The 23712-nt window shown below is 42.0% G+C and overlaps 1 protein-coding gene across 1 annotated transcript; it reads left to right on the top strand.

Annotated features, from left to right (window-relative positions):
• Positions 1-634: 634 nt before the first annotated feature.
• LOC143958849 (Fc receptor-like protein 3) lies at positions 635-22513 on the top strand (the record flags this gene model as incomplete). The annotated part of the gene is made up of 7 exons (XM_077467831.1): positions 635-665; positions 4448-4705; positions 7020-7280; positions 10992-11273; positions 12939-13220; positions 15842-16120; positions 19084-22513. Coding segments are annotated over 7 exons (1491 nt in total), but the record flags the coding sequence as incomplete, so codon positions are not given.
• Between the last annotated feature and the right edge of the window lie 1199 nt (positions 22514-23712).

Raw genomic sequence — 23712 nt, 5'->3', positions numbered from 1 at the left:
ATGGTGAGATCAGCGCCCTGTGGGGGCCAAACTATCACTTCCAGGACTCCTTGTTCTTCTTTACACTGAAGATAGTTCTTAATAACATTGGCTGGATGTTTGGGGTTGCTGTCCCGCTGCACAATAAATTTGGGGCCAATCACACGCCTCCCTGATGGTTACGGCATGATGGATAAGTACCTGCCTGTATTTCTCAGCATTGAGGACACCACTGATCCTAACCAAATCCCCAACGCCAGAAATGCAGCCCCAAACTTGCAAGGAATCTCCACCATGCTTCACAGTTGTCCGCAGACACTTATTATTGTACCGCTCTCTGGTCCTTCCACAAATAAACTGCCTCCTGCTACAGCCAAACATTTGAAATTTTGACTCCAGAGCTACTGCTGCCATTTTTCTGCACTCCAGTTCCTATGATTTTGTGCATGGTTGAGTCGCTTAGCCTTGTTTCCAAGTCCTATACATTAAAACGTAGGAACAGGGGTGCAGAATAATATTTTTGCTTTGCTTCATAATTTACTGTGGATTTTTAAGAATTCTAAGTGTTGAGCTTACTCAATTTACCATCAAATTATTAAGCTTGAGTTAATTACACTGTTGCTGTTTAATGAGCATATGTTAATATTTTTTTCTTTTTTTTGCAGCCTCTGTACTGGGAATTGTGGGTGAGACTTCTTTTCAAAATATAACATATAAGTCAAAGAGAAAAATGAATAAATAAATAAATAAATATATATATATATATATATATATATATATATATATATATATATATATATATATATATATATATATATATATATAATATTGTTGGCAAGCACAGAGGTCAGACATTTCTTGTAGTTGGTGACCAGGTTTGCACACATCTCAGGAGGGATTTTGGTCCACACTCTTCTTTACTGATCTTCTCTAAATCCTTAAAGTGTAATTTCACCTTTACAGAAAATCTGTAAGGTGAACATACACTGCACTCTGCCGCCATCGCACCCCGTCCAGCCAACCTGGAGAGCGTCAATCGTACATTCTGCCACATCGTATCGCCGCTTTACCAATCAGGGTATTTGAAATCCCAGCGGCTTTCTCTCCTCTTCGCCCACGGTGATAGGATGGGCTACGTGGATCTGATTGGTCGGTGCCGCCCATGTGATGGCACCTAGCAATTAGAATGATCCTAAACATATCTCCTGATGAGGTACGTTTTCTTTTTTTTTTGATTAAGCTGAGGGGATTTCTAAGGCCCGGACTGGTCAGGCGGCTATACGAGGTGTCAGAACTGGAAATTGGCGCACTCCAGTTCAGCATGACCGGGGGGGGGGGGGGGGGGGGGTTGAGATGAGGAGGAGGCCCTGCGTAAGTTCACCTTACCGATTTTTCTGTAAAGGTGAACTTATCCTTAAACGTTTCTTGGCTCTCGCTTGCCAACTCGAAGTTTCAGCTCCCTCCATAAATGTTCTATAGCATTAACGTCTGGTGACTGGCTAGGCCACTCCATGATCTTAATATCCTTCTTCTTGAGCTAGTCCTTTGTTGCCTTGGCGGTATGTTTTGGGTCATTGTCATGCTGGAAGACCCATCCATGACCCATCTTCAGTGTTCTGGCTGAGGGAAGAAGGTTTTCATCCAAGATTTTACAATACATGGCCCATCCATTGGCTCCTCAATGCGGCAAAGTTGGTCTGTACCTTTAGCAGAGAAATAGTCCTAAAGCATAATGTTTCCACCTCTGTGCTTGACTGTAGGAATAGTGTTCTGAATTCATAGTCAGCATTTTTCTTCCTCCAAACATGGCAAAGCCCCCTCCTCAAGAAGGCACACATACAGTCATGCCAACATCTAAATGATTCAGAGAAGGATTGGAAGAAAGTGCTGTGGTCAGATGAAACCAAAATTGAGTTATTTGGCATTAACTTGGCTGGCTGTGTTTGGAGGAAGAAAAATGCTATGACCCCAAGAACGCCATCCTTTCAGTCAAGCACAGAAGTGGAAACATGCCGCTTTGGGGCTGTTTTTCTGCTAAAGGTAAAGGCTGACTTTGTCTGGGGCCAATGAACAGGGTCATGTATTGTAAGATCTTGGACGGGAACCTTCTTCCCTCAGCCATAACAGATGGGTCGTGGATGGGTCTTTCAGCATGAAAATGACCCAAAACATACCACCAAGGCAACAAAGGAGTGGCTCATGAGAAAGCACATTGAGGTCATGAAGTGCCCTAGTCAGTCTCCAGAACTTAATCCTATAGGAAATTATTGGAGAGAGCTGAAATTTTGAGTTGCCAAGAGACAGCCAAGAAACCTTAAGGATTTAGAGAAGATCGGTAAAGAAGAGTGGACCAAATTCCCTCCTGAGATGTGTGCAAACCTGATCACCAACTACAAGAAGCGTTTTACCTCTGTTCTTGCCAACAAGGGTTTCTCCACCAAGTATTACGTTGTGTTTTGCTGTTGGATCGAATACTTATTTAACTCATTGGCCTGCAACTTAATTTATAGCATTGTTTTATGTGTTTTTTTCTGGATTTTTGGACTTCATATTCTGTCTCTTTCTTTTAAAATACACCTATTAAAAAATGTATAGACCCTTTATTTCTTTGTAAATGGGCAAACTGAGCAAAATCTGCAGGGGATCAAATAATTCTTTGCCCTACTGTGCGTGTGTATATATGTGTGTATATATATATATATATATATATATATATATATATATATATATAGTGGAACCTTGGTTTACGAGCATAATCCATTCCAGGAGAATGCTTGTAATCCAAAGCACTTGCATATCAAAGTGAGTTTCCCCATAGAAGTCAATGGAAACAAAGGTAATTTGTTCCGCATTGATGCCTATTGCATGCAATACTGCATATGACCAGAGGTAGGGGGGGCGCCGGCGAGCCTCGGAAATACTCGGAGACCCCACGGCTGAACTCAGAAAGACTAGGAAACGGCGTGACTCCCAGTATTTCCGTACGGCTCCGAATCGTTTGGCCAACCCCCGCCCCTTTGACCAAATACGGTACTGCACACCCCATTAGCTTGACAACACTCGCAAACCGAGTCAGATTTTTAAGAAAAAGTTGCTCGTCTTTCAAAACGCTCATTAACCGTGTTACTTGTTAACCAAAGTTCCACTGTATATATATTTGTTTTGAATAGAATTTTCAACAATGCTACAATTTATGTATTATAATGAAAAATAATAGAAAATATCATATCTTAAAGTTGTTGTTAGCCACTTTATTGCCTCCTTCCATCCTTTCTGTTTAATAATGTAAGGAGCCCCTGGGTCTGTGCTTTATAAAAAAAAAATGTCGATATATACCTGAATTCAGAGTGCCATTTGGTGCTCTCATGAATGGCCGGCTCTCCCTTCTCCCTAAATGACAGCTGCAGTGGGAGGGCTCGAGAATCCCCCGCTGACGACCCGCTGAATCCCCCGTTGAATCCTCCGCTGAGGAGGAGAGAGGCGGCCAGTCACGTGAGCGCCAAGGGGCACTCTGAAATCAGGTAAATAGCGGCAAGTCCATCCAGTTCAACCCACAGAGAAGCCTTGGAGGGTTCTGTTCTGCAGTGGGCCCCAAGAGAGGGACTCAACTGCTCAGTGGAGTGCACCAAGTGCCAGGCCACCCTTCTTATAGAACCTCCATCACCGGCCACCACTGCTTCTCTCCCAAGCTTACTGCTTTTAATTATTATTACTCCTAACTTCATAACCCAAAATATCAACTTGTAATTGTACACTTTGCTCCCCAGTTCACCAATACACAGTATGAATACAATTTCACTCTCTTCAAGTGAATCAGGCCAGACATTTTCACTTAACCAGAACTTATTTTATTAAAGAAAAGTAGTTGTTCATACAGCTTTCGATGTTTCCAATCAAGTTACCAGAGCAGTACAGTCATGCAAACATGGCATTTCCCATTCCCCTTTTTGTTAAGTGCTTTGCATGGTCTGTGTTGTGGTTCTCATACCTTAAGTTAGGCCTCCTTCCAAAGAATGGGTAACAAAGTTTCAGTCCATAGTCCCATAAGGGGGTCCCACTGAGGGTAACCCCCACTCCACAGCTGATTACAGATTCCCACATGTATGGTCTTTCTCTCAACCTACATAGACCCAAAGACCCTACAAGGTCCTACCTCCTCCTGCCTATATCGCTTATGGAAGTGACACATACAGAGGGAAGGCACACCATGGCACACATTAAACTCTTGCATAACCACACTTTAGCTCTTTTGGCACACAAGGCAAATAACTTTTAGGCACCTGCCTACAAGCACAAGGAGCCAATCAGCTGCAGTGCTCAGGTGTTAATAAGGAGCATACTGATAGGGAGGAGAGTGCACCTTGGCTTTATATGGTCAAATGTATTCTAATGTTGACAATGTACTGTAAATGCTCTACAAGACCAAAGAATTGTTTCCCTATTTTGAGATGCATCTGATGTTTCCTAGGTGCTGCAGCAAAACCAGTGGTGACCTTCACTCCGAACGTGAACAAAATATTTGAGGGAGAGAATATAGTAATGACCTGTAATGTTGAGTCTATCCTCCAAGGTGATGCTGCATACTACTGGTACAGAGATGGTGAGTGGGTGCAGACAAGGAGGATTGCCACCATCTCTTCTGCAGAAATGAGAGACGGGGGGGAATACCATTGTTGGACCAAATATACCAAAGGAAGTGATGCACTTAGGTTGGATGTTAGCAACGGTAAGTTCAGTTCTGATATCGCAATATACACTTATGGTGATACTTTTCCAAATATTTTCTTTTTCACTGCGTTTAGACTCTTGGGTTTGGCATAGCTTGAGCGTTGACTTCAGATGCTTGCGTGCATCATTAAAGGAGCCCTGGAAGCTCTATGCAAGCTGTGACCAATACTAGCAGTACCGCATTTTAGGCCTTACCCCTTGCTAAGTTTTGTCTGCCTTTGAAACAGATGCCCAAGCCTTATTGACTGATAAGCAGGTGTATAGGATTGGCAGGGCAGGTTAGATTGCAGTCATGCAAGGTTTTAAGAAACTCTGCAAAAAACACAATAATGTGTGCAAGCCCCTTACTTATGTCTACTCTACAGACCATGGGTCAATTTTTAAGCTTTGTAGAGTAATTCAATTCAAAAAGTGAAACTCATATATTATATAGATTTATTACACATAGAGTGATATATTGCAAGCATTTCTTTCATTTTAAATTTTGCTGATTATGGCTTACAGCCATAATCACTCAAACACTCAAAGTAACCTATCGTCTGCTTCTATTACAAACAAACTGATTCATCTATGAAAGTCTGTGGAGATCAGAAAACCTACTATACATACATTATATTACCAAAAATGCACATGAACTTTAATGGCATCCCAGGCTTAGTCCGTAGGGTTCAATATTGAGTTGGCCCACCCTTTGCAGCTATAACAGCTTCAACTCTTCTGGGAAGGCCGTCCACAAGGTTTAAGAGTGTGTCTATGGGAATGTTTGACCATTCTTCCAGAAGAGCATTTGTGAAGTTAGGCACTGATGTTGGAGGAGAAGGCCTGGCTTGCAGTCTCCCCTCTAAGCCCTTGTACACACGGTCGGATATTCCGACGGAAAATGTCAGATTGGACCGTGTTTTCGGGTTAATCTGACCGCATGTGGGCTCCATCGGACTGTTTCCGTCGGAATATAAAAAAAAGTTTTAGAGCTGGGCTATAAAATTTTCCGACAACATGATCCGATCTGACTTTTTCCGATCGTTGGTAGAGAATTCCGATCAGACAAAGTGCCACGCATGCTCGGATCAAATTACGAGACCAAAGCTATTGGCTACTAGCCTGAACATAGTCCCGTCCTTACGAACGAACGTCACCACGTTCCGAACGATCGGATTTTCCGACAACTTTGTCCGACCGTGTGTATGCAACACAAGTTTCAGACAAAATCCATCGGACAAAATCCGACAGATTTTGTTGTCGGAATGTCCGACCGTGTGTACAAGGGCTAAGTCGTCCCAAAGGTGTTCTATCAGGTTGAGGTGCAGGCCAGTCAAGTTCCTCCACCCCAAACTCACTTACCCATGTCTTTATGGACCTTGCTTTGTGCACTGGTGTGCAGTCATGTGGGAACAGGAAGGAGCCATCTCCAAACTGTTTCCACAAAGTTGGGAGCATGAAATTGTCCAAAATGTCTTGGTATGCTCACACCTTAAGAGTTCCCTTCACTGAAACTAACGGGTCAAGCCCAACCCCTGGAAAACAACTAGAGTTGCCACCTCATCCCTTTAAACCCGAACACATATTAATTACACAGGTTCTGAGGCTAATTTAATACAGATAAGTGAGTTTCATTACCACCCTAATTTGAACACATATTAATTACACAGGTTCTGAGGCTAATTTAATACAGATAAGTGAGTTTCATTACCACCCTAATTTGCCTCAGAACCTGTGTAATTAATATGTGTTCGGTTTAAAGGGATGAGGTGGCAACTCTAAAAAAAAAACAACACCATAATCCCTCTTCCACCAAATGATTTGGACCAGTGCACAAAGCAAGGTCCATAAAGACATGGATGAGCGAGTTTGAAGCTGTTATAGCTGTAAAGGGTGGGCCAACTCAATATTAAACCCTACGGACTAAGACTGGGATGCCATTTAAGTTCATGTGCATGTAAAGGCAGGTGTCCCAATACTTTTGGTAATATAGTGTACATATATATATATATATATATATATATATATATATATATATATATATATATATCTTAAATGTAACACAGCATGGTACCTTGGTGTCTGCAAGCAGTGATTCCTGTACCACAGGGAACAGCTAATTTGCATCACAGAATTCAAGGAGAAAATGTGTGAGGATCTTCAAAAGGTAAGTTTCCAAACTTCTAGATTGTTTAAATGAATAGGAGTAGGCTAGAAATAACTGGAAATTAGCATATGATTTGATATGTTGACCATAGATATGCTTTAACAGTCTATGTTGTGTTCTTTGAATTAGCTACTTATCTCAGGCCTCCCATGTGTGTGTGTTTCAGATTGGGTGATCCTGCAGGCTCCTTACTATGTTCACGAAGGAGATAACATAACTTTGAGGTGTCGCCATCTTCCTCAATATGATGCGGGACAGACAATATTCTACAAAGACGACGTTGTCGTTCAAGACTGGAGTTATATCGATGAATTCCTTATTGGAAATATGGATGTGCAGAAGACCGGGAAATACGCATGTACAAAACAAGTGCTCCACTATGGCATGTACCACAGACATTCGGATGGAGCTTCCATTTCAGTCCTAGGTACTGCAATTGGCAATATATTCTTTACAGAGCTTAAATGTATTGCCCCTGGAAGAACAAGAATGAGCGGCACACCCAAAAGTATGAGTCCAAGCACTAGGTTTATTCAGTTAAAATAGTCTAAAAAAAAACATAGTGTAACGACACGTTTCAGTAAATGGAAAAATGTACCCTTCATTTGGACTTAGAATTTTGGCTAACGTGAAGAATGAACTGGGATTAGGAGAATAATTTTATAATTCTAGCAAACACGCTCCTTTCTCTAATACATTTCATTCCAAACAGCTCAATCATAGATTCAATGCACAATTGTTATGCCGCGTACACACGGTTGGATTTTCCGATGGGAAATGTTCGATGTGAGCTTGTTGGAAAGTCTGAGCATGTGTAAGCTCCATCGAACATTTGCTGTCGGAATTTCTGCCAACAAATGTTTGGTAGCAGGTTCTCAAATTTTCTGCCAACAAAGCTTGTTGTCGGAAAGTCCGATCGTGTGTACACAAGTCTGTTGCACAAAAGTTTGCGCATGCTCGGAATCAAGCAGAATGAGCCACACTGGCTATTGAACTTCCTTTTTCTCCGCTCGTCGCACGTGTTGTACGTCACCGCGTTCTCACGTTCTGAGTTTTTGGCCAACATTTGTGTGACTGTGTGTATGCAAGACAAGTTTGAGCCAACATGCTTCAAACAAAAATCCATGGTTTTGTTGTCGGAAAATCCGATCGTGTGTACGCGGCATTACAATGCACCAGTTGGTAATTTACCAATGGGAAATATTATTTTCCCAAAGATTTGCCTAGAGATTGAAGTCAAATTATAGGCATTCTCTGCAAAAAGGGTGGGTTTTTGGTGAGATACTTTGACTACTCTCTTATATCTGAAGTGTTGGTGTTCCTTTCCTTATTATAACATTAAGACTGATCAGGCGGTGATTGCATACACAGATTTCCTCATTCTTAAGCCTCATACACACGCTTTGATTTTCGGACGACAGCACGTCCGATTTTTGTGGCATGCTAGTCTCATGTCAAAAGTGAAGAGGTTTCTAATAACACGAGAACTTTCATTTGACAAAATACAACCTCAGAAGTGACGTAACGCGTTGAATAGTTTTGTATGTATTCTTTCATTTCTGAGAACGAAAACCATACTACTGAAACGAAAATCAGACGTTGAGTTTACATCCTGCAAAAATTTTATAGTCTGCATATCCAGCTTTTGTCTGACGAAAAAGAGAAATCGGCTGTCGAAAGTACCGCATTAACAACTGACGTCCGAAAATCAAAGCGTGTGTACGGGCCTTAAATAGTAAAGCATTTTTCTACAGAAAAGTGTACAAATATTCAATAAAATCAGCTAAAATTCTTGTAATGTACATAACTTATCTAAAAAGATTATTGTGTGCAAACAAAATCGGACAATGTTAAATTTTAACCACATTTCATGGATTTGGATGGCCAAATTCAAATGAATTTCAGTATTATTTTGTGTGGTTTAGAATTCCAAAAGACACGTTGGAGTAAGGGACCAATGGCTGCTTTAAAAGCTGTTTCTGCTCTATATGTGCTTCTGCTGTTGCTTGGGCATCCTTAGATTTACTTCCTGTGCCATCAGGTCCCATTCTTCTATTTTAAATCCATGTTATAGGTAAGTGGCTCAGGCTTTCTTTGACCCCATCATCTCATCAGACAGAGTTGCCAGGAGCCTCTCAAACCATCTTGCACACCTTTGCATCATTCTCTTGAAGTTTAAGTTGGTGTCAGAAACCATGAACCAGTCCGAGACAGAAGTACAATTAAATCACACGTGTTTATCCTTAAAAAATAAAAAGGTAAATAGAGTAAGCGTAGTCAAAGCATAGCCAGAGTCCAGTAACTGGATCGAGTAGTCAGCCAGTCCAGAGTTCAATAACAAGATCGGGTAATCAGCCAGGCCAGAAGTCAGGGATCTAAGTGGAGCAACAGCAAGCAGGATAAGGAGCCAGAAGGGATGTCAGCAAGCAAGTCTTTAAACAGAACCGCAGGAGATGGTTTCTTGTGATGTGACCAAGGCAAAGGCAGAGATGAAGTGAGCTGGACAGCTTTAAGTAGGCCGGTCAGATGAGCAAGATCAGGATCATCTGGGTAACTGTGGAGAGAGATGAGAGCTGGCAATTAGCCGACAACTGAGCAGCCAGCCCAGAGAAGGAAGGGCTAAGCCAGCCCTGACAGATGGATCCCATAGGACCCTAATGGGAAAGCCATTGGTAAAACTCTGAAATTTGAAGTTCTTTTCACAATTTCAGAAATTCCCTCATCTCTAGTTGCCTGCATTTACCAACATATTTGCCAACAGCTGCCCACATTTTCCAAAACAGGATTTCTCAGCCTTTTTTCAGTCATGGCACCCTTTCAAAGTAGGCAAAATCTTTAGGCCCCCAGTTTAAAATCTAAAAAAATGTAAATGTTACTTATAAATGGGAAACTTGAGCCTGGCATAATAAACAGAACTGTGTTGTTGAAATTTCACATCACAACCCCCCTCCTCCTTTAAATTCCCCCCACCAAACCATTCCTTCTTCACATCAGAACTTTTTCTTTTTGGCTGCAGCTGAAGAAAGGCAGAGGAGGTATGGAGAAGGTGGCTATCCTCTCCCAGTCTAGAGAAGGTTTGGAGAAGGTGGCTATCCTCTTTAGATCTGGAGAAGGTGGCTTTCCTCTCTAGGTCTGGAGAAGGTGGCTATCCTCTCCCAGTTTGGAGAGGGACTGGAGAAGATGGCTATCCTCTCCCGGTCTGTAGAATGTATGGAGAAGTTGGCTGTCCTCTCCAGGTCTGCAGAATGTCTGGGGAAGGTGGCTATCCTCTCCAGGCCTGGAGGAGGCTTTTATCCTGTCCAGATTGCTGGGGGTGGCCCTCCATGAAACCTCCATCTTGGATGACAGCGTTGTCAATTTAAATTTTGATGGTGATTCATAGTATTTCCATGTTTTCTCCTAAAATGTATAACTTTTTGTTGGATTTTAAATACATGTATGTATTTCCTTCTGTTGTAACCCCATTGTAAGGTCATGTTAGTCTTATGGTTCATAATGCTGGTTATAAGGACAACATCTTTATTGATAAGTTGGCCAAATTCTATAAAGAATGGAGTGCTCCCAAATGTTTTTAATGGTAATCTTTAAAAGCTCCATGCCACCTGCCCTGGTGCAGGATCATGTTTTGCCATGGTGGGGGCAAGCCAGCTGCCAACATCTTAGCAAAAAATTACTTTGGTGGTCAGCCAGCCCATCCACAGCATGACAACTTATGGTGTTGATCCAGGTCAAGCTAGGTCCAGTGTTTCTGGCACCCTGAGGAACCCAATGACACCCCGGTTGAGAAGTTCTGCTCCAGCATATCAACCAGTCTTGGAAGATGAGTGCTTAACTTTATAAATGTTTATAAATGTTTGACTCAAAGTTGTATTTATATACACTATGTTAATAAATAGTGTAGGACAATACGGAAATAACATACATATACTAATGTACATCACGTGAGCATGTATATACATAAACACATTTTTAGTTTAGATAAGAGTAAATGTTATCTGTACAATATTTGAAAGTAAAGCTGGCTGAAAAGAAACCAAATATATCTAACAGATTTCATAGTGAACTGTTTCAAGTCTTTAAAGAGTACAGAATATGATAATTCAGTTGTAACAGAACATTATTTTCCATGTTTTTATAGAACTTTTTTTGAAACCCGAACTTACAGTAACTCCAGATTTGGTGACAGATGGAGATCACATGACCCTCTTATGTACCACCACACTAAGCTGGCATCGGCAGAGGGCAGAACTGCAATTTGCATTCCATAAAGATGGAGAGAACGTTCAAACATTCAGTTCATCTCATCAATATGAAGTCCAGTCCGCTCAGCTGGAGGATTCTGGGAATTATTCCTGTGAAGTGAGAGCGCCAACCAAAAGCGTAAAGAAGAGAAGCAGAGAATTATACATCCACATAAATGGTGATTATTAGATTGAAGTTTATTTAAATATTGCAACAATTTTTTAAATTATCAACCAACTTGTTCAATAAAGGAATCAAGATAACTTATTTCCAAAGCTAATTTAAATTATACTAATGTAATCTTTAAATTTACTAGAAGGGATATACGAAGGCAAATAAATAGCTGTTATAAATGAATTAATTCATAAATAAACATATTTCTATTTAAATTATGAAATGAACATTTTGAATTATACAAAAGAATCTCCAATATTGAACCCTACAGACTAATGCCCCATACACACAGTCGGACATTCTGACCACAAAATCCATCAGATTTTTTCTGACGGATCTTGGCCGAAACTTGTCTTGCATACACACAGTCGTACAAAGTTGTCGGAAAATCCAATCGTTCGGAATGAGGTGACGTACAAAACGTACGATGGGACTACGTAGGGGCCAGTAGCCAATAGCTTTCGTCTCCAAATTTTTTCTGAGCATGCGTGGCACTTTGTGTGTTGAAAATCTCTACACACAATTTGAAAAAGTCCGCTCGGATTTTGTTGTTATTTTTGCTACAGACGACTGAAAAATAGAGGAATGCCACACGATCGGAAATTTGGCCAGCAAAAGACAGATGAGAGCTTTTGGTTGGAAAATGCGACCGTGTGTATGCTCCATCGGACTTTTGCTGGCCGAATTCCCGCCAGCAAAAGATTGAGAGCATGTTGTCAATTTCTCGGTCAGAAAAAGTTTTGATCAGAAATTCCGATCGTCTGTTGCAATTCCAATGCGCATCAACAGCCACTGATTTTAACCCATTTGACTCTTGGTTTATAAAAGCCTGTCTTTATGCTCCTTTGGACATTTAACACTTGGGACTTTTTGCTTATAGTGCGCTGGATTTTCCTCTTTTCCATTTCATCCCCTTGGAAATTGCAAGACAACAAATGGGCAGATAAAAATGAGTTACAGTTGTATCTGTTGCTAAATGTTGTGTTTCCATGGTGAGTCTTGTAGTAATTTATTTTAAATACCACTAAACAGTTTTTTATTACCTGAGTATCATATAAACACTATATATAATTTATGAGGACAAAATAGTAAACTTGACCCAACTATATCTAACATTCTGAACAGAATCCAGTTGTAGGTCTCCCCAAACACCTCACCATGTCTAACTAATGCCCCGTACACACGGTTGGAATTTCCGACAACAAATGTTGGATGTGAGCTTGTTGGGGGAAAGTCCAACCATGTGTATGCTCCATCGAACATTTGTTGGCGGACTTTCCGCCAACAAATGTTGGCTAGCAGGTTTCCGCAAATTTTCCACCAACAAACTTTGTTGTTGGAATTTCCGATCGCGTGTACAAGTGTCCGACGCACAAAAGTTCACGCATGCTCGGAATCAAACAGAAGGAGCCGCACTGGCTATTGAACTTCCTTTTTCTCGGCTCATCGTATGTCTTATACGTCACCACGTCCCCACGTTTGTAATTGTTGTTCAACATTTGTATGACGGTGTGTATGCAAGACAAGTTGCAGGCAACAACCTTCGAACAAAATTCCACGGTTTTGTTGGCGGAAAATCTGATCGTGTGAACGGGGCATAAGGGTTGCAGTCTATAAGAATTTCAGGTCACGTGCACTAACCAAGAAATGTTATCTTCTTCCTTTCTAGAGCCGCTCTTCTATCTATTATTAAAAGCGAACTCGAGTGAATTGGTAGAAGGCGATCGAATGACTCTAACGTGTGACATAATCCCTGGTTCACACAGGCAGACAACAGAGCTGCAGTTTGCATTCTACAGAGGTGGAAGGAATCTTCAGAGATTCGGCTTATCTGATCAATATGGAGTCCAGTCTGCTCAGCTTGAGGATTCTGGGAATTATTACTGTGAAGTAATAACTACAGTTAGCAGTGCGAAGAAGAGGAGCAAAGAAGTCAATATCTATATACAAGGTGAGCCTCAATATAATCATCTGGCTTAGTGATGACCCTCCTCTTCTGTGTAATCCCCCTTAGCAATCTATTTGCTATCGGGGGGGGGGGGGGGAAATAACAAAGCTGCAAACATAAAGCTCCCATACACCATATATGTAAAAATAATAGCGTTACGCTAACATAATAAATTACTGTGAATTGTGACTAATCAAATCTCTTATACAGAATCAATCATTGAAAAATCCAAACAGTGTAAAAAGGACCACAAAAAGTCCCAATGATTAAATCCAGTGAACCCCTTTGAAGTCCTCTTAGGTTGAATTCAACACCTGGTCCATATCACCAACAACCAACACAAAAGCCAGGTGTGATAAGTTATCTGCTTCTTGGATTGACATGACCCGCTTTCTCAAGAGAAGTCATGTATAGCATGTAAAAATTACTCCAGGTGCCATCATTATACAGTATCACCCCAACGTTTTCTTATGCCCTGTACACACGGTTGGACATTCTGACGACAAAATTCGTCTGATTTTTTCCATACGTATTTTGCCCCAAACTTGTCTTGCATACACACGGTCGCACAAAGTTGTCAGAAAATCCGATCGTTCAGAACGAGGTGACGTAAACCACGTACGTCAGGACCATAAATGAGCCAGTAGCCAATAGCTTTAGTCTCGTAATTTATTCTGAGCATGTGTGGCACTTTATTCTAAGCATGTGTGCGTTGTATTTGTCTACACACCATCGGAATTTAAATGATCGGATTTTGTTGTCAGAAAATTTTAGCTCCAGCTCTCAAACTTTGTGTGTCGGAAATTCCGACGGAAAAAGTCAGATGGCGCCCACACACAATCAGAATTTCCGATCGCACATTTTACATCGGAAAGTCCGACCGTGTGTACAGGGCATTAGTCACCTGGAGTCAACCATTAAACATGCCAGCCAAGACTCAAGATGTAGCTAATGATGTAACAATTGACCAACACTGATGGTACTCCATCGGCAGTGGCAGCCGAACCACAGCAGTCTGTGGAGTTTGACTCTCCTGATTCTGGTCTTCCCTCTTCTCGTAACTACTCTGTGACCTCGGGGATACTGTCGAGCATTGATGAATAGTTAGAGGGGTGTTTTTTACCCTAATACAGGAAATACATTAAAACAAAAACACCTAGACCTTACAACCACTTTTAGAGGAGTATGCCTGGTTTCCATGTTGATTTAGCAAAAATGATTGGCCCTAATAGCGTGACTCTTAGTTATCCATAGTAGTTCTGATAGTAAAATGAGAGCTGCCAGAGAGCTACGTTTTCTTGTTCCCCAGACAGGATGGTATGGAACAAAACCACTCCACCCAATTAAAAAGTATAAGGAGTGTATTGTAGGTTTTCTGGCGTGTCATATAATACCCAGATGAAACACCTGTAAGTCCAATTTACCTTGGGTACATCTACATTTCCATATGACTGACCAACCAACCAACCATAAAGTTATACAATATGTAAACCAGTATCATTGAGCATAATAAAATTATGATTTGTTATATGTAACAGGTCTATGTTGTGTACTTCTCTTAGGAGCTCTAATGCTGCCTACACACGACAGGACTTTCGACAGCAAAGTTCAGAAGGAACAAATCCGTTGGACAGTTCGATCGTGTGTGGTCTCCATCGGAACTTTGCTGTCCAAAAATCTGATGAACTTTAGAAATAGAACATGTTTCAAAATTTTCGGCCAGAACTCCGCCGGACCCAGTTCCTATTGAGAAATCCGTTTGTGTGTATGCTAGTCCGACGGACAAAAACCGACGCTGGGGCAGCTATTGGCTACTGGCTTTGAACTTCCTTATTCTAGTCCGGTCGTACGTCATCACATTAGAATCTGTCGGACTTTGGTGTGATTGTGTGTGGCCAAGTCCGTTCATTTGGAAAGTCGTAACTCCGCCGAAAGTCCCTCGGGAAGACCATCGGACCTAGTCCATTGAAAATTCCAGTCGTGTGTATGCGGCATAAGGCGTCTTAGTAGCCCTGTAGATCATGTAATATAGTCATGTTTGATGAGTAACCAAGAGTTGTATCTGCTTCTACAAAAATGTAACCACTTTTAAGGAAGGCAACTCCATTACAGTAGGAATTATGGAATGTGTATGAATATGGGATCTGGGAGTTCAGTTATAGGTCAAACCTAGCCTAACTAGATATGTCCCATTTAAGACTTGGCCATTTACAATGGGGCCTTATCAGAAGTCTTTTGAATACCTGGGACAGTTATAATGCCTCAACATTCCTATGTAGTTGACAGATTTTTTGTCAAGCATGCTGTCTTCCTTGGCTGCTCAAAAGAGACAATTTTAATCTAACCCTCTTAATATCTAACCTTTGGGAAAATGAAGGTTAGATAACAAGAGGGTAAAATTTGGAAAAATGAAGGAGGCATGGTGTTCCACACCACGTTCCCTTCTCTATTCGCTTCCTCTTTGACCCTATGGACTGAGATCATAATACTCTTGCAGATGTTTTCTCCTAGCAATAGGTGACATCTGGTGACAATCAGGATCCTTTCTCAGTAGACTTTTTTTCACAACAGTTCCTGTGTTTCACTATAATAATATATTTGCTTTCATTTGCATTTAATTCCAGAAGTGTTTAAAAAACCAAACATTACTGTAATCCCTTATCCAGTTATGGAAGGAGATGAGATGACCCTGATGTGTGTCACCAGTCTAAGTCCACTCAGACAGGGGACAAAACTACAGTTTGCTTTCTACAGAGATGGATGGATTGTTCAGGAATTCAATTTATATGACCAATATGGAGTCCGGTCTGCTCAGCTGGAGGATTCTGGGAATTATTCATGTGAAGTGAAAGCTTCAGCCAGGCTTGTAAAGAAGAGTTCAGTGGTTTTTATTCAGATAAAAGGTCAGTACTTTAAGGTAATTATGAGTTTCTAGTTATGCTACCGAAGTTTGTTTAAAGCAGCCTTTCTCAGCCAGGATGTTCCTCTAGATGTTGTTAAGGGTTCCTTCAGCACTGAGCAATTTGTATATGTAAAAAACATTACCACTGACACAAATGAAGTTTTCAGCTATCAGTAAGCAGATTTTTTGTTTTGTTTTTTTTGTTTTAAGTGTTGCATCAGTAAGGGGAGCATTCTCATTTCCCACTGTAATAAGAGGCATTCTTCTCACTGATCACCAATGTAAGGAACATTCTTCTCACTGATCACCAATGTAAGGAGCATTCTTCCCACTGACCAGCATCATAAGAAGCATTCTTCCCACTGTCCACCAATATAAAAAGGTATTCTTCCCACTGACCACCAATGTAAGAGACATTCTTCCCACTGACCACCAATGTAAGAGACATTCTTCCCACTGACCACTAGGGATGAGCAGAGGGCCGTCGAGGAGTACCTGTGCGAATACGGCATGGCGACAGGCTCAGAGCAGCAGGAGGAAGAGGAGGAAATCCTTTCCTCTCAAGGCCCACTTTATCCAGACACAGTCAATCATTCCTATGTCACAGAACACACAGGAGCCGAGAGGGGAGGAAGATGAGGAGGAGGATTCTGGCACTTTCATAGGCTTCAAAGAAGAGTAAGATATGCGTCAATCTGTAAGCGATGGCTTTCCAACCCCAGGACCCTTGGGAGTATTACGTGGCTGGGAGGAGGAAGTTCCAGATGCTGTCATTCTGGGTGACCCCGAGGAGTCTGCTTCTCAAGCCTTAACAAATTTGAGGCGCATGGGAAACCTCATGCTTCAAAGCCTGCGAACGGACCCAAGAATACGTGGACTAAAGGAGAAGGATGATTACTGGTTGGCAACCCTCCTTGACCACCAGTATAAAGGGAAGTTCTCAGAACTCACAGAGAGTGCAGAAGATAAAATCTCTTGAGGACACGTCGTTTTGAGTCTTCTGTTGGTCAAGAAAGGAGCGTTGGAGAAGGCGTCCGCCTAAGTGAGGCATTTCTGAATTTTTTAAGTCCTCACTGCCCAGCTTCCACATTCCATTGGCAGCATCTGCATCACAAGGTGGACAATTACCTTAGAGCCAAAACAGATATGGAGAGCTTTCCAGCTGATCATCCACTGACTTATTGGCTCATGAGAATAGAACACTGGCCAGAACTTTCCCAGTATACCACTGAGTTGTTGGGCCACATTGCATCCAGCATGCTTTCAGAACGGGCATTCAGTACTGCAGGAGGTTTCGTTACTGATCATAGAACGCATCTGTCCACAGACTCCGTGGACCGTTTGACTTTTCTAAAAATTAATCAGTCCTGGATTACCAGCTATGAAGCCCCTGATGACGGTGTCACTGAATAAGTCTTTTTGGGATGTGGAATCTCTGCAGGACTTCGAGGCTGCCTAGCTTTGAGGGTGTTCAAACATTTGATCTGGAAAAATGTTTTTGGTATAGGTTTCATGGGCACAATTAACACCCAAACACCAATTTTTCAGCACCTGTTTGACAGTTTGACAGGTGCATATCATTGCAATTTTTTTTGCCTTCATAAAGAATAGGGATGGGTCAACCCCCCCCACGGTTTGGTTCGCATCCAGAAGATATGAACAGGCAAAAAATATGTTCGAGCACGTGAACACTGTTAAAGTCTATGGGACACAAACGTGAATAATCAAAAGTGCTCATTTTAAAGGCTTATATGCAAGTTATTGTCATAAAAAGTGTTTGGAGACCTGGGTCCTGCCCCAGGGGACATGTATCAATGCAATTTTTTCTTTTTTAAACGTCAGTTTTTTCGGGAGCAGTGATTTTTAAAAATGCTTAAAGTGAAACAATAAAAGAGAAATATTCCTTTAGGTCTGGTATGGATTTTAAGGGGGAACCTGCGCCAAAATTAAAAAAAATGGCGTGGGAGCCCCCCCTAAAAATCCTTATCTGAGCACGCAACCGGCAGGCCACAAGAAAAGAGGGAGGAACGAGAGAGTGTCCCCCAAATCACCTTGTCCCCATGTTGATGGTGACAAGGGCCTCATCCCCTCAACCCTTGCCCGGTGGTTGTGGGGGTATGTGGGCGGGGGGCTTGTCAGAATCTGGAAGACTCCCAGATCCTGGCCCCTCCCCTGTGTGAAATGGTAAGGGGGTACAAATGTACCCCTACCATTTCACAAAAAAGTATCAAATTTTTTTTAAAAGACAATAGCCGGTTTTTGACAATTCCTTTATTAATGTCTTCTTCTTTCTTCTTTCCCAACTTCTTCTTCCGCGGGATCACCTGGTTACGTAATTAGCCTGGAGGGCTAGTAAAGGGTCAGCTGCAGCCAGGTGGGTTGGCAGTGCCTGAAGAGGTGCTGCTGGGATCAGTGACCACAGAGAGAAAGTGATGTGAATGTAGATGCTGTGTCACTCTGTTGGTCTACACTCATAGGCACTGTGAGTCCCTGCCTGTAATGGGCTGTTGCTACATTTAACTGGAGCCTGTCAGATCATCACGGAGTGACATAGCTGTCACCCTGATCCAAATTTTTACCCTATAAAAATATAATAAAATCACGAACTGTTCTCTGTCTCTGGAGTGCCTGTGAAAAGTTCCTGGCTGTGCAGGAGAGGGGGGTCCAGTTTATCTGCAGCTCCTTAGGGGGTGCGCTACACATATTATGCTATGTTCTACTGTATTACAGTATATTATACTATAATATCGTATATATTGAAAAAAATGCCTTTTTAAGATTTTTTAAATTAAGTATTATTGTATTATATTGTATTATATTATATTATATTAAATACTGAATATACTGAGTATACTGAAAATGAAGTACACATTTTTGAGGTTGGTAAGCCATGATATTTTTGGACATTAATAGGAACACAGTAAGTGTTATAATGGTAATTTTTGTCTCTTTTGTTTTTCTCAGGTAGGAAACTTGTGGATGTTACATTCTCTAACAAAATTCGATTGATACTGTCTGGACTTGTATTTATAATGATAGTCATATTATTTTGCTGTGGATAAAAAACAGCGAGAGGCTCAAACAGAACGGAGGCCCAAAAAATCCGAAAGATGATGGAAAAGCGCCAAGACTCACATTCTGTGTGTGCTAGGAAAACAAAACGTTGATCCAATGTTGGGGTCCACAATCTGTACCTATAGCCATGCAAACTTCTGAATATATCTGTATATCTACTTTTAGCAAACTTCCACCATCTAGGCCAACCTTTCTCAACCCTTTTACTCAAGGGGAACCCTTAAAACAAAGTTCAGGTCTCAGGGAACCTCTGCTAAAACAAATTCTTGGGGCTTCAGTGGAAAGAATGCCCCCCTACATTGGTGGTCATCCTTACAGACAGCTGTTGGCTTTGTCAAGTGTCTTTGAGCTTGGAACTATTAAGGAACCATCAGATGGGGGGTCAATCAGCCACACCTAAAGGAACCCCTGGGAACTTGTGCAGGAACCCTACGGTTCCACAGAACTCTGGTTGAGAATGGTTGATCTAGGCATTCATGCAAGTATTATACCCCGTACACGCGGTCGGATTTTCCGACAGGAAAATGTGCGATCGGATCATGTTGTCGGAAAATCTGACCGTGTATGGGCTCCATCGGACTTCTTCCATCGGATTTTCCGACACACAAAGTTTGAGAGCAGGATCTAAGATTTTTACGACAACAAAATCCGATCGCATAAATTCCGATCGTGTATAGACAATTCCAACGGACAAAGTGCTAGGCATGCTCAGAATAAACTAAGAGACGAAAGCTATTGGCTACTGACCCGTTTATAGTCCCGACGTATGTGTTTGACGTCACCTTGTTCAGAATGAATGGAAATTCCGACAACTTTGTGCGACCGTGTGCATGCAACACAAGTTTGGCCCAAAATCCATTGGAAAAAATCCGTGGGATTTTGTTGTCGGAATGTCCGACCGTGTGTATAAGAACTCCTTGTGCTGGTACAAGGCATGCCAATGTTTACCTGAGACTGCTATATTTTATAAGTAGCTTTGTAAACTCTTGATTATTTTGGAATAGCTAAAGGTTAATGCCGCGTACACACGAGCGGACTTTTCGACGGACTAGGTCCAACTCTCTTCCCGATGGACTTTCGGCAGAGTTTCTGACGGACTTTCCGAAAGAACAGACTTGGCCACAAACAATCACACCAAAGTCCGATGGATTCGAACGTGATGACGTACAACCGGACTAGAATAAGGAAGTTCAAAGCCAGTAGGCCATAGCTGCCCTAGCGCCGGTTTTTGTCCGTCGGTCTAGCATAAACACGAAAGGATTTTTCGACCGGACTCGAGTCTGTCGGAAAAATTTGAAACATGTTCTATTTCTAAATCCATCAGATTTTTGGACAGCAAAGGTCCGATGGAGCCAACACACGATCAAATTGTCCGATGGATTTGTTCCGTCGGACCTAGTCAGTGGAAAAGTCCGGTCGCGTGTACGAGGCATTAGTGTAAAAGCTCTTATCATAGCATTGCATGCATAAGAATGAGAAGACTCTAAAGACTAGTTTTCCTGCACGCAATTGTAGGTGGCAATTCAGCTTTTAGTCAGCCTTTTGTGATAATGGATTCCTCAATTTTGTATGGCTATAAAACTCTTTATACAGAGGGAGGTGAACAACTACATAATTACTTTGCCCCAGAGGATAGATGCCTACTTCTGCCTAGGTAGTCTCATGATACCATGGTTGAATATAAAGTGCTCCGAATTTATGTATTTATTTTATTCTTGTATATAGTATCTTAAATTTCAGCACTTCAGTCTACACACCCTTAAGCCTCGTACACAAATATATATAAAGGAATCCCCAATATTGAACCCTGCAGACTAAAGCCTCGTACACACGATTGGATTTTACGACGGGAATTGTGTGCTGTTGATGGAAATTCTGACAATTTGTACGCTCTATGGGACAATTGTTGTTGGATTTTCCGCAGACAAATGTTGGATGGCAGGCTTTAAAATTTGCTGTCTGTTGTCGGATTTTCCAAGTGTGTGTACACAAGTCCATTGGACAAAAGTCCAAAGTACAAACATACATGCTCGGAAGCAAGGACGAGCCAGAAGCGGTCGCTCTTGTAAACTAGCATTCGTAATGGAGAATTAACTTTACGAACGCGGCAAATTATGAAATCTCGCACAATTCTCTTTTTCTTTAATAGGATAATAACAAAGCTGCTTTGCTGGTGATACTGATGGAGTTATGGCAAATTAATTTTCAAAGGCTTTTTTTTCTAGTGATATCAAGAATAATATTATTATGCTTGTTATTTTTTTTTTTTTTTGGTGCAAGTTGCCACAACACCATTATCCCGTAGTTTTTAAAAAGATACAACTATGTTGGTATCCCTTGTTAAATTTACATTTTATTTTTAAAATGTAACTGCCTACTCCCAAACTGTCATTTGAAGTAAAACACAGCCAAGTATTATTCTACACAATTTTTTTATTGCATTAAAAAAAAAAATAGACATGCTATCTGCCAATAGAACTTAACCAAAAAGTGCATTCTATGCATCCAAAAACATAGAAAATATACCAAATCAAATCATTATTATTCAACCCAAAAATGTAATAAAAGCCTCATGCATGTGTCCTGCTTCTTAATATAGGGGGTCAACAATGACAAGAGTTGGTGAAAGCAGGGGTCCATCATCCGGAGATAATTCCGAAAATCATCCGGATTATTCTCCTGGAGCTCCCGCAGCAAAGGCATATGACATAATTGGTCCCGATTAATAAAGCAACCAATTTTTGGTCCAATAACTCCTCTTCCTCCTGTTCCTGGACTGGACTTGAGTCAAAGCAATAACTCCAAGGCCAATAATAAATAAAACGTTATCTCCTCTGATTCCGCAACATGGCTGGTTGACGAACGGCCGTTCAGAAAAGAACTAAAAAACGCAAAATGAAAAGCGCAAAATAAAAAGCACGAATCAACACTCACCAAACTTCTACTAACATGAAATTAGCAGAAGGAGCCCAAAGGGTGGTGCTAAAGAGTTGAAAAACCACGTAGTACATCACTACGACAATTGTGTACCGTTTGCAGGCAAGACAAGTTTGGGGCCAATGCCTTTCGGAAGAAAGTCCGAGGTTTTGTCTGTGGAAAATCCAATCGTGTGCACGAGGCTTTGAGTTTTTAGCAGTGTTTCATGTTGGTGACACTTTTGGTTAATGACCATCGTCCTTCATTCACTCATATGAGCCTAGATACAAATCACTAAAGGGGAGCCATATTGTAATAGAACACACAAACCCAATGTGATAGCACTAGTTTAGCTTGTAGCAGCAAGAAATCGCTTCTTGGAGACAAATCACCACACCTCACAAACAGCTGTAGAGTTAGTGATCCCCCCCCCCCCCGACATCAGCCTTTTGTTTTTATACATTTCTGTTTGTTTTTATATTTAATTTGTATTTTTTCATTATGCTGTTGTAAAAATGCAATAAAGTGTATTTTATTATTTATATGTGTGCGTTGCTTTCTATTTTATCTGCACAGTTGTAAATGTTACTGCGCTTAGCAGGGGTTCCCAACCCCCCCTGCCCCTGACATGTCACCGCTGACATCATAGAGGTATGTGGAGCATCCATTCAGGTCCGCTTAAAAGGAATGAAGCCGGAAACGGCTTTGTTCCAGTCTCCTTGATGTAAACACGGAAGTGACGTCACAACATCACTTCCTGTTTAGTCAGCTGCCAATGGCGCCGGATTTAAAAAAAATATACAGTATTCAGATTCGCCGTAAGGTGACACCCCCCAGAGGGGTGACACTGGGGCTGCCACTAAACTCTATAGCGTGCGAGCAGGGCATTCAGCCGTGCGGAGGACGGGGGGAGGCTGCCTAAAACACTCCCCAGCTCCCACTCAGGGATCTCCAATATCTTCCGTGGCAGCTGGATTAGGTGGGCGGAGCTGGGGCTGTGGTTGCCTCCTCCACTCCTCCCACAGACCCCTTCACACCAATCCCACAGCTGAAGGATATAGACCCGAGGACACAACAGCCCTGCCCACCTGCCCGGGTCTTCATCTGCAAGCATGAGTTAATCAGAGGTATGCTATAAGTTAATGCACAGCACACTGTCACACACACTGTCCCTACCTGCCCTGTGCCACCCCAACCTGCACTGTGCCACCCCAAACCTGCCCTGTACCACCCCAACCTGCCCTGTGCCACCCTAAACCTGCCCTGTACCACCCCAACCTTCCCTGTGCCATCCCAACCTGCCCTATGGCACCTACAACTTGCCCTGTACCACCCCAAACCTGCCCTGTGCCACCCCCAACCTGCCCTGTGCCACCTCCAACCTGCCCTGTACAACCCCAACCTGCTTTGTACCACCCCCAACCTGCCCTGTACCACCCTAACCTGCCCTGTACCATCCCAAACCTGCCCCGTGCCACCCCAAACCTGCCCTGTACCACCCCAACCTGCCCTGAGCCACCCCAAACTGCCTGTGTCACCTCCAGCCTGCCCTGTACCACCTCCAACCTGCCCTGGGCCACCTCCAGCCTGCCCTTTGCCACC

The sequence above is a fragment of the Lithobates pipiens genome, unplaced genomic scaffold (assembly GCF_037356315.1).
Source record: "Lithobates pipiens isolate NorthernLeopardFrog02 unplaced genomic scaffold, aLitPip1_a1.2 Scaffold_62, whole genome shotgun sequence".
NCBI classification, from domain to species: Eukaryota; Metazoa; Chordata; class Amphibia; order Anura; family Ranidae; genus Lithobates; species Lithobates pipiens.
Note: the sequence above shows the minus strand (reverse complement) of the source record. Positions and strands in the feature narration are given on the sequence as shown.